This window comes from Tripterygium wilfordii, chromosome 22 (assembly GCF_013401445.1).
Source record: "Tripterygium wilfordii isolate XIE 37 chromosome 22, ASM1340144v1, whole genome shotgun sequence".
NCBI lineage: Eukaryota > Viridiplantae > Streptophyta > Magnoliopsida > Celastrales > Celastraceae > Tripterygium > Tripterygium wilfordii.
In genome coordinates, this window is record NC_052253.1 from 10963665 (window position 1) to 10975546 (window position 11882).

General features: G+C 38.3%; 1 protein-coding gene across 4 annotated transcripts; it reads right to left on the reverse strand.

The window, feature by feature from the left end:
• Window positions 1-3263: 3263 nt before the first annotated feature.
• Window positions 3264-10935, reverse strand: LOC119991167. Of its 4 annotated transcripts, none has more exons than XM_038837408.1 (14): window positions 10743-10935; window positions 9926-10102; window positions 9197-9324; window positions 8925-9078; window positions 8712-8821; window positions 8285-8368; window positions 8136-8184; window positions 7928-8019; window positions 7697-7835; window positions 7213-7280; window positions 5628-7135; window positions 4802-4915; window positions 3948-4696; window positions 3264-3612 (listed from the first exon to the last, which is right to left on the reverse strand). In XM_038837408.1, the coding sequence occupies exons 2-13, from the start codon at window positions 10049-10051 to the stop codon at window positions 4125-4127; spliced, it is 3144 nt and encodes a 1047-aa protein (XP_038693336.1). In that variant the 5' UTR covers window positions 10052-10102; window positions 10743-10935; the 3' UTR covers window positions 3264-3612; window positions 3948-4124. The 4 variants fall into 4 exon arrangements, with proteins under 4 accessions (XP_038693336.1, XP_038693338.1, XP_038693337.1 ...); XM_038837410.1 differs by having other exon boundaries at window positions 4802-4912; window positions 9926-10106; XM_038837409.1 differs by having other exon boundaries at window positions 3264-3605; window positions 9926-10106.
• Between the last annotated feature and the right edge of the window lie 947 nt (window positions 10936-11882).

Below are 11882 nucleotides of genomic sequence, written 5' to 3' on the forward strand. Positions count from 1 at the left end.
TCGGCTTGCACCACATCCCGCTGTGAAAAACATAGGGATAAGACCACAATTCTTTTAGTTAGAATTGACTAATTTCTCTTAAAATTATGTTAATCATGGTTTAAAATAGTTTATCGAGTGTTCATAATATTAGAATATAGTATATTTTGAGAAGAAAAAAAAATCTCCCCCAGCTCCAAAGTATAAAATGGATACGACAATTGATTTAATCACCTAAAACCTCAGTGCCTCTATGAGAGTGCCAAAAAACAAATTAAAAGATTTCCATATCCCGCATGACCCCTCAGCCAGAGTTGCGATATTCTTATGATATCTTGCTCTTTTATAGTTATACGACTTTCTTTTCTTGTTGAGTGTAACGTACAAAAAACACTAGAAGTTTAAATTTGTATGAATAAAAATATGTTAATTTCATGGCTAAGATACATGGAGAAGAAGAAGTACAGCATGTGAAATGAATATTTTAATTTTCATGCTGTACGTAAGGGTTGGTAGGAATCAATTTTTTTCTCATAATTTTTATAATCTTTATATTGACAAGTGTCATAAAGTTGCGAGTCTTGTGACATGTAATGTGTGTTCCATAGTTGTATTGTATACATACGATTTGTAACCCTTGACTATTGGGTTTAAAGACTCTAATTACTCCTAACATGCTATTCTTCTGTGTTGAAAATTGAAATTCAGTGGGTGACAACATGTAATGGGTGTTCTATACTTGTATTGTATGCATACGATTTGTAACCCTTGACTATTGGGTTTAAAAACTGTAATTACTCCTAACATGCTATTCTTCTGTGTTGAAAATTGAAATTCAGTGGGTGACAACTGACCCTGTACCAAATTCTATGGAGTTGTTGATGTTCTACTTTCATAACGAAAACTCTATGTGTCCATAATTTTTATATACATTATGATTTATAATCTAGATGGCATGTCAACTCGGCATGTCACCTAGATTGAAAAAGAATAAATTAAAAAGATGACACACAAATGACAAAACCCTACCAATAATCCCGTCTCTCTCTATCTCTTTCTTTATCCACCTCTCATTTCATTCTCTCTCTCACACTCCATCTCTCTCTCCTCCCCTCATTGTTCTCTTCCCTCCATCTCTCCCCCACCCATCTTTCTCTCTTATCTTCTCTCCCCATGGGCGGCGTTGGTGATATGCAGATATGGAGTGCGTTGAGTGGCAATGGCATGGGTGGCTTGTAGGTGAGAGTAGCGTTGGAGGCGCTGTAGATCTGGACCAGTGGGGTGGTGATATCTGCGTGGGAGGGAGATGGATCTGAAGACTTTGATGAAGTGTGAGGGTTATAACGACGTCGGTGGTGGAGGAAGAGGAAGTGGAGTTAGGTTTCATCGTTTTGTAATTGTAACATCACTCTTTGGTTGTGTTTATTGTTGTTTAATGAAAAACAATATTCTTTGATTTGGAAAGAATTTAGTTCATTGTTATTGCGCTTGTACTCGTCGATGACCTTGGTGAAGAATTTATGTTTTTTTGGTGCTATAAAGTCTAGTATTCTTTATCTTCTTATAAATTTGGGTGGAATTTATACATGTTGGACAACAAATGCAAAGTTCACTCACCAGTGGCTTTTTACATTGCCAGTGTAATAAGTCACTGCCAAGCTTACTAATCCATCAAAGTGAAGTTTAATCACAAGTGTCTTATTACATTGACAACGCAACATTTACATATAAAATGTATTTGCCAAACTAAATAAGTCAACACTGTCGTTTACGCTTTAGTGGCTTATTACATTGACAATGTAATTAATTACATTCACAGTATACTAAGCCACCGCCAAGCCAAGCTTACTAAGTCATCAATTAATCACAAGTGTCTTACTACATTGATATTGCAACATTTACATATAAAATGTAATAAGCCCCTGCCAAACTAAATAAGCTACACCACTGCCAAGTTTACACACCTGTGGCTTATTACATTGAAACTGTAATTAATTACATTCAAAGTGTAATAAGACCCTACTAAGCTTACTAAGCCACCAAAACGAGAAAAAACAAATAAAATAAACATTTCAAGCTTCCACTAAATATGTTCTCAGTTTCTCCCCGTTTAGATTTACTTTCACTTTTGAAGCCTCCTCTCTCCCTCACACCCCTCAATCTCCCATGAAGAACTACGTTGTATCATATGGGAGGGGTCTGCCTTTGTTTGTGCAAGACAAGCGAGCTCTCCTCGGATTCCTAGCTTGAACTTCCCACGCGAATCACCTGCAATGGAATGCTTCCGATGTTGGCTGTGAGAGAGATGAGAGATAATGTGGCGTGAAAGAGATGAGAGGAGAGTGAGAATGTGGCGTGAAAGAGATGAGAGGAAGAGAGAGGAGAGCGAATGTGATGTGAGAGATAAGAGTGATTTTAGGGTTTTGTTTTTTTGAATTTTGAATTTGCCCAACTAAATTAGTCTAGGTGGAATGCCACCTAGTTATGAACAATTATGAATGTCTATATTATGGACATGTATCACTTCCGCTTTCATAATACTTGCTTGATCTCGTGATTGAATAGACTAGAGAAGATCATAATATAGATTATTGAACAGGTGGCGGGCCCAAGCCCAGTTGTGTTTTTAATGGCACCAGCCCTTCTTTAGGCATTACCGGGCCACCTGTAATTGATTAGGTTCGAGTGTTCGACGTCGCAAGGTGTGGGGCTTGATAGGTTGATATAGATCTTTTAGCAATCTTAAAAATTATAAAAAAAAAAAAATTGAATATGTGGTTTCGAATGAGACACAGCATCTTGGGGGGGGGGGGGGGGGGGGGTTGGCTTAGTGTCTGCAACTTTGTCTTTGTTGTGTGGTGATCAGTACACTGTACAAAAGGGCCCAACCGATACAAATACAATGGCTCTACCTCCTAAACCCTACTATATAGGGTAGCAGTGATTTCTTTCAGGGAGACCAAAAGGTACAACTATAAATTGTAAGCCATCGTTTTTTTTGTTTCTTTAAGGAGAATGGTAAGCCATCCTATCATTCCTATATTTGTTCTAAAAATGTGACATTGAGGATACATGATGGGTTGACAATATTTCTTTAGCTATATGTTTGTTTTATAATAGAGTGGATTGCCCATCTTTGGAAATATGGGCCTTGGAATTCAGATTCAGTTCCTCATCATTCAAGCACGTGTTAACCATTTCAATTTGTATTAAGAGTTTTGAAATAAAGTTCTTAGTTGAGGTAGCAAGGAAAGGGAGGGAAAGGGGATTAAGAGAGTTGGATCTTGAAATCTCAAAGCACACCCACAACAATGGAGGTTGAATCTTTATCAGAATGATCACAATCCATTCAAGAATAGTCGCCCTTCATCTCCACCAACGTTGTTCTTTTGTTTTTCACCTCTTTTAAAGAACTAACCCTTTGCAGTACATAGGCAGAGTTTCAAATGAAGAGCAAGGAAAAAAATGACTTTCATACTCTTTGCAGCTGTGCAACAATCAATATTCACTCATTCTGTAATTACAAGCAGAACACTCAACCTTCCAGAGGATCACCATCCTACTTCCAATACACCGGATTCAGTAAATTCTCCTTACCATCCACGTTGAGCACTATTTTACTTCTCCTGCACACTGACAATAAGGCCACTCAATCAGAAAAATGCATGTTAACTGCAAAAACATTGCAAGCTACGGGTACCACAACCGATTAATCGTCCTTCCATCTTTGATGTAAATGGAAGATACATACATATGGACAATGAACTGACGGCAATATGACCAGGCACAAAACAAGTGCTCTATTTTGGAAGTCTTGAAGATGGATTAGACGATCCAAAGACTTTCCCACCACCTTGACGCAGAACAAAACTGGCAAGGGTGAAAATGCCAGTTTGTTTCTGCAACTAAATGTAAATAGACATGCATATAAATGTCCGTAGCGAGGACCAAAAGGAAAAAAAAATCACCTGTGGATCTGAAGAAAGCACTTGACGGGAGTTCGATCTTTCCTCTGGCAGTCCAACATGACCCCAGTTAAGAGTTGGTTCAATCCCTTTGAATATAATGTCCTCAAATTGCAAAAGCTCCTTCAAGTTTCTCAGATAAACCATTGCTTCCATGCAAATGTTCAATTCCATAAAGAATCACATTCCAAATGTTCTGTTATATATATCACCAGAACCAGGCATTCTGAAATTTGAATCTTCATAACTATTGTAGAACTTGTTGAATCCCAATCTCTCATTCCTAAGAACCTCTGCCATATTGAGAGCGTTTCCACCCTGAACCTCATTCCATCCATCCCGACGGCCATTTGACATGAGTGCATTCCTAGACTGTTGGAGTGACGATTGCGCAAAAGGGGATAGATTGCTAACTTGTGATTGATCCACAAGCCAAGGAGAAATTCCATAAGAATCACTAATAGAAGAAAAGTTATCCCCCATGTCAGTGTATCTCATGTTCTGGTGTGGAGAGAGTGATCTTTGCATCAGGAGTTGAAGCCTTGTGTCATTTTCAAAGGCACTAAACTGGGTCGGAAAATTAGGCCGCATATCTAAGCTAGGACTGCTAAGAGTGCCTTGAAGTCTCCCTTTTCCAACTGCCAAAATTGCAGGATCCATAAACTCAATATCTACAGGGCTACCCATATTTCCAGTTTGAGGCGCCTGATACGAATTTCTCAACAAGGAAGATGAATCAAGCAAATGATTCCCTGCAAAGCAACAAGAACTACTACATCATTTAACAGTTGATTAAACACAGGAATCTATTAGAAATTACACTGTAAGAGTGTAAGGTAGTGAACATATTGACTAACCAGAGTTTGAGTCAAGAGTCTGGTCCACTCTCTCATGAGAAGAAAATCCTGGGGGTGGTGCTCTGTTAGGTACAGAAAATCCAGGTGGGGCAAAATTTTGAGATCTTGAAACTGCTGATCACATTGATAACAGAAAGGTCATTAGATGAAACAGCACAAAGACCACTTCTATAACAAACATTGGATGAGTGGAAGAATTACTAAAACAGCGTCAGATTTCATGAAATGTATCCAATTGCATCTCACGGCAAGATTACAAGGCATGTATTACAAATTAAAATCTCTAGAAATTCCAAATTACAAGGTAAATTTGTGAATTAAAGGGCTTCAATTAAATGCAATAACTGGCGCACAGGACTTCAACACCTAATAGAGTTTAAATCAACAAAATATTTTAACACAAGAATTCATATATAATGAAAGGAAGATGTCAACACTCGAACCCCATCAGCATAATGCAATAGATAAGTAAAACGACTCTTTAACTCATTCACAACAGGTCCAAAGAAATTGCAGCACTTCTCTACCAGCTCCCATCCCTACACGATATGGGGGGGTGGGGCCGCCAACTATCCACGAAAAGTGTAGGGCCATAAGCATAATAATCACAAATTTAAAAAAAAGAAACGACAAAAAGGTCCTACTGCAACTCACAGTGCCTTGTTGACGACACAAGTTAAAGGCACATACGCGCATCATTTATTATAAAACATTCCAGTGACAACAAAATTTGTTAAATTGAATATTTCAAGTCTCAACCATCACTATACTTTGTATAAGCAACCCTTAAAGAAGAATCTAATTAAAGAACTATAGAGTTACTCACCTGACATCTTATTAGGAGAGAGAATTGCAGCACTGGAAAAGTTATCAGATCCTCCAAAATTATTGGATGAGAATCCATTACCAATTCCAAGCTTGTCCATATATATATCTCTGTTTTCCACAAGATCCTGGAAGAAAGACTGGTCCCTTTGATGCCCAAACACACTAAAAGGTGGCTCAACACCAAATGCAGAATGACTAGACTCCTCCTGTCTAGCAAAAGAAAATCGAGACTGCTGATTATTTTGCACTTTCCAGGAACTCGACATTGTATGTGAACCAGGCTGTCTCTCGGATTCACCCAACAATTTTGCTAAATTCTGAGGTGAACGTAATGAATCATCCAAAGCATCAATATCCAGTGACAATATATTGGAAATTATGCTGCTTTCCCCCGTGTCTACAGAACCGCTACTCTCAGCATCACCAAGAAATCTTCCCATACCTTTCCTTCTTGCCTCATCTCCAAGAAACAAGCCACCCTCCACATTTCTTTCTAAACCAACTGAACCGCTGATTATCTTGACTGAGATTCCATTTGATATAGCAGAATCGCTAGGTGGTCGTACAGGTAAACCATCTCTAACTTTACTATCTGCAAATAGAGGATCCACATTTACATTTGCAAAAGCCTCAGTATGTTGCAAAGAATGAGACCTAGAGAGATTTGAAATATGGAGAGAGTTAGCTGAATTCGGCAAGAATGTTGAACGACTAACAACCTCCGGATCTTTAAGTCTCTGGTTATCGAAAGATAGTATATCATCTTCTACCTCTGAACTTGCACTTGTTAAGTGTTGGGCATGTAAATCTGTTCTTAGATCAAACCCCTCTCTTGGAATGCACACCCCATTTAATTGTATGGGAGCTTGACCGGCTGCCGGCAAAGCTAAAGGTTCTTTACATTGTTCAACTGGATGCTGCTGGGACCCTTGAATCACAGACGATGACAATCTAACCAAACTTTGATCAGAGTGTAAATTACTAGGTTTCGCTAGATCAGAATGGTCACTCTCAATAGTTCTATCAATGCACATTAACGACATATCCGAAAATAGAGACTGAATATCTCCATTTGCTCCAACACCACCTCCTATTCCATGATCAGGAGTAAAAGACTGTCCAGTTTGGTCAAAAGCATTCGTAACATTTGGTAACTGACTGGCAACCCTCTCATCGTGCATAGATGAAGGTGGACGTGATGGCTCATTAATTTTAACAAGATCTCCATTTTGTAAAGCAAACTTTTCTGATGAGTTGTCTCGACAATCCACACTACCCAGTTGTCTCAAAACTTTAAATGTATCTGGTTTACATTTACCAATCATGGTTTGGTTATCCTCAATCCAAGTTGGCTTCTTTGCTGCTTCACTATGTAGCATAGAACCCTGAGTTGTACTAGCAACTGCTGATGAATATGCCAATGCGCTACTTATTGCGTCTGGTTTTTGCTTAGAAGGGCCATTCACTAAACTCATGACAGGTGGCTGATTTAAAGCACGCATCCCCCTGAAATGTTATTTCACATGTTTAGCAATTAGCACCCACTCATCAAACCAAACTCAATATTTAAATAGATGACGTACCACGAGGCTGCAGCAGGAAGAGCAACAGAACTCCCAGAGCTTACATTTGGAGGACTACCGGCTGTATTCTGTTGAGTGCAAGAAAGAGATCAAAACCAGAGGCAAAAGACAAATAATATACCAAATTATCAGACATTTTTACATAAAGGTATTGTTTAAATCAATTAGGACTAAAAGTTTTCCTGCAATTCGCCATAATCAATTGATGCATAGTTTTATTTTTAACAAAAAAAAATCAAGATAACCACAAACTTCCAGTTCCATTTAAAATTTATTAAGAAGAGATGCACAACAACACATATATTCAAATTTCATAGTTAAGTGAGAAGGAAATATTTTCTCTGGAACTTCCACAAGAGTAAAAGTCAAAGCATTAATCAATGATGGAATCACAAAATTAAGGCTGTAATAAGATACAGAGACATAATTATGCACACAAAGAGAGAGCGGGGAAGAGGACATAATATACAAGGAAAAAACTTACATTTGAAGCATTTTTTACAATCGGTTTCGCTGTAGACGCAGAGCTATTGGGGAAATAATCATCCACAGGCGGTGGCAAAACATTCCCTAAACGCCGTTGCAGATTGTTTATCGAGCAAGTGATTTGTTGCACCCTACTCCTTTAAAACCACATTGCATGTTGATTAATCATTCAACAGTACACACACATAAACCTGTAACAGGAGCAAAAGTCATAGAAACTTTAACATACCTTGTGTATGCTGATATGATCTCATCCTTTGTAAAACTATCCTCATGTGAACCAACCTCATGTAAATAAAGGCAATCAGGATTACTGCAAGGCTGCACCAAAATGAAAGTTCATCCCAAAGAAATTATACCATAAACCTTGTCATCAAGCCCCTATCAACAAATGATAAAACTAGAAGACGGATAAGAAATCCAATTACAATTCATACCACATTTCTCAGCCAAGCATGACAGTACTTGGTGGTTCCAAAGCATGCCCTGAAATGCATTTCCCACAATGAAAAAACAATAACAAAGGTATAATGAGCACAAAAGCTCAATAATGACTGGAAAAGGAAAGACTAGAAGGCACACATACTTTAATGGTTTACCCTCCAAGACAAATCCATGTACAGACTGAATACAACGAACAGCTTCTTCCTCTTTCGAGAAAGTTATATATCTGTGCAGAAGTAAAACAATATAAAAGTACCGTTATCTATATAGTAAATGTAAAATTATATTAACTCTTAAATGCACTAAAAAAAGGGCACGGTGCAAAAAACAAGAATATATTTTAACTGAGAAAGAAATATAAATTATCGCAGATTCCTAATGAAGAAAACACATTAAATCTACAAAGTACAAACCTACACACATCAGATGTAAACAATGAAACAGTCAGAAGGTATTTCAGAATATTTCAACAAAAAATTAGACAACAATAACACAGAAATAAACAAACATTAAATTTGCAGCTTGAAACTAATTAGCCAGGACACTGCAAATATGAACTTAGAACTTACACACTACAAGTATTGTTTGGAAATTGTTGAATAACACCAGCTGCTGTACGAGACATGGACACTTTTAGAACCTTCCCATACTGACCAAAATATTCCCTGTGCTGGAGAAGCTGAGAAGATACAAAAGCCTCGTCAGCCACTGGGCAAAGAATAAAAGAAAAAGATATGCATATATATGACAGATAGAGAAGGGGGAAGGAAGAGAGTCACTACATCTTCATCTGCCAGATTCAAAGGCAACCCGACTATGTACACAAGGTTCCGTTGTATCACTCGGACACTGCTGAGATGCTTCCTTCCTTCCAATGATTTAGTTTTCATCTTTTGAGACTTTGTTTTCCGCTCCATACTGATTTCAGCCACTAACCTGATTATTGGGATGGGGAATAAAAATTAATAAGAGTGATGATTCAAGTAAACTAGAGATGGGGAGAGTTGTCATCAATTTCAGTCCCACATAATTTAATTGCTGTAGAATAACAAACCTCTCACAGTTAGCAGCCGTCCCAACTATCTTTTCCTTGTCATAAGGTGCCCGACATGCCGGACACCTTCCCTCCGACTCATCTTTCTCAGCCATGTCCATTATGTGATGCCAACACCAAACACATATCTGCAGTGGAGTAGCAAAAAGTCATCATGAGGACATTAAAACAGCTAGTCCCAAATGATGATAATAATTAAGCATACGCCTGGAAGCACACATAAATTAAGCATCTTAGCGAAAGAGTTTGATTTTGCCAGATGTAACTGGAGACCTTTATCAAGAATATGATAAAACCAAAAAGAGTAATGACTTAGCTAAGTAGTGTTCCAAGCAAAAAGAAAAAGGGAAAAAAGCTCACACTTGAGGATAATGCTAACCCAAAATTTTATGAATACGAGTAAAACATACCACACATAGGTCAATATGACCACATAAAACTCATTTCTACTAATGAAAACAAATATAGGAATCACATCAGTATCCTTGTAAGATACTCAACAACTTCTTCAACTAAAAAAAGGCTGTTCTTTCGGATATATATTTTGCCGAAATGGGGAAGGCATTTCTCTTATTTTGCATTTGTGTAATCCAGATGTACTAAACGTTACATAATAGGTCAACAAATGTACAGCCTGCTTACTGAAACAGTAGTATGAAAGAACATTGAACATCGAAAATAACAAATAGATGCATCTAAATTCTAAGGATGATGAGTTGATTCCCAAACCTCATAACCGCATTTGCAAGGCTTCAGCTGCTGATCAGTCAAATCCATCTCCTCTGCGCAGAGGGGGCAGGTCTTTTCTCCCTCGTCACTCATGGTTGCCCCAGAATCATGCAAGTCGGAATGCATTCTCAGTAAAGTCAAAGGCTCAAACTTGAGGAGATACTCGAGAAACAACTTCTGCCTAGAACCATACACAAATCATTAATTTTTATATTGAAAAACACATCACTGTAAATAAACTCGGCATTAGACATGAAACCAAATAACTTTCATTTCAAGGTTATGGCATTCCATCCGGAAAGCGAGTCAGGAAACAATACGACGCCGAAAATGAAAGAAAACCTAGAAAAACGTGAATCTTCTCAGAAAACATCAACAATCGGAGGCTGTTACCATCCCCGATAAACGGTAAATCAAAACCCTAAAGTCCTCACAGAGTGCATAAAACAATTCTCATTTTTTGCCCCAAAACATCGAGAAAACATCAAAAATTTCCAGAAGGATTGACCAATTAACACCACAAGTAATTGCAGATCAAGATAGGCCATCAATCCAAACAAATCGCCAGAACAACAATCGCGAGTATCACAAAAGAAAATAAAAAATCCACAACTTAATCGGAGTCGAGAACATGCAAAACATAGAAGATAGGCATAATCCATCAACATCCTTGATAATGAGAAATAACAGGTTGTTCCAAATACTAAAAATAAACTAATTGTGAGTCGAACAAATTACGGATCTTAAAGATAAGATGAAGATCGGAGGGATGAGACTGCAAAATTAGGGTTTGAGATTAGAGTCGAAGGGAACTTACAGATCGGGGATCGATAAAGAGAGGACGAATAATCTGAAAGGATGAGATTGAAACAGAACGCACGGCAGAGAGAGAGCAAAGAAGAGGAACACCACAAGAAGGGTTGGGCTTTAAAAGGGTAGGGACAGAGAAGCCCTCTTCGTTGTTTGTGTGGAGGCTTTGGAGAGACTTTTTTTTTGGCTGCTTGCTTTCTGCTTCGTCCCATTAAAATGTTAGGGACGAGGATTACTGCCCTTAGATTTTGATTTTATTACGCATCTTTGCCCCTCCCGCTTAGAGTTGTAAAGTGGGCCAGCCCGGCCCTGAACGGCCCACTGGACTGGCAGGCCGGCCAGAACACTAGTTTCGCAGGCCGGGCCGTAAAACTTAAAAACAATGGCCCCGGCCGTTTAGTGTATATGGGCCTAGCGGGGCGGGCAAACCATCTGGAAACGTTTTCATTTTTAGAAGTAAATGTCCAAAATGCCCCTATAGCGATTATAAATTACATCCAATAAAATAGAATGAGACAATAAACAGACCAGCTTACCTTACGTTTACTGAAAAGAGTCATTGGATAGGTGCATTTCCTAGCTTACCTTACCCATATACTATTAGCAATTGGAATCATGTTCCCTGATCATATGTCAGGTTTTCCCAGCCAAGCATGCAATCGTAAATTACTCAAAAATTCAGTAATCTGCAGTATGACTCACAAACCCAACGAATATAGTAATGTGTTTGAAACTTAAAAAACTTTCCCAACAACTCTTTCACCTTCTCTCCTTCCTCGAGATTGTCAACACAAAACCCTTCCCATCCTCCAATGGTACTGCTAGTAGCCTCATAGCTCACATTAACAAAAACACTCTAAACCTCAAAAACTTAAAATTCCCAACAAATCCTTCACCGTCTCCCCCTCTTTTCGAGATTGTAAACACAAAACAACTTTCCAAATCCAAAATCTCACTAGTACAACTAACAGCATCATAGCTCGCATGCTTAGTCATCCAGATCTATTTCTTTTGGTGATGTTTTGCTATCTTATTTAAACGATGCTCCAGATTTGCTGCCAAGATGTATCTTAGCTAGTAATTTTTTGATACCGCCAGGAATTTGTCTCCATGGAAGCCTTAAAATTGGAATAGACATTTGGTGGCG

Coding starts and splice junctions, on each gene's coding strand:
- LOC119991167 (XM_038837408.1), bottom strand. CDS start 10,051: ATGCATTCCGACTTGCATGATTCTGGGGCAACCATGAGTGACGAGGGA. Junction 4,916..5,627: donor CTCTCCTAATAAGATGTCAG/GTGAGTAACTCT, acceptor CAATGTGATCAG/CAGTTTCAAGATCTCAAAAT. Junction 4,697..4,801: donor GACTCTTGACTCAAACTCTG/GTTAGTCAATAT, acceptor GTTGCTTTGCAG/GGAATCATTTGCTTGATTCA.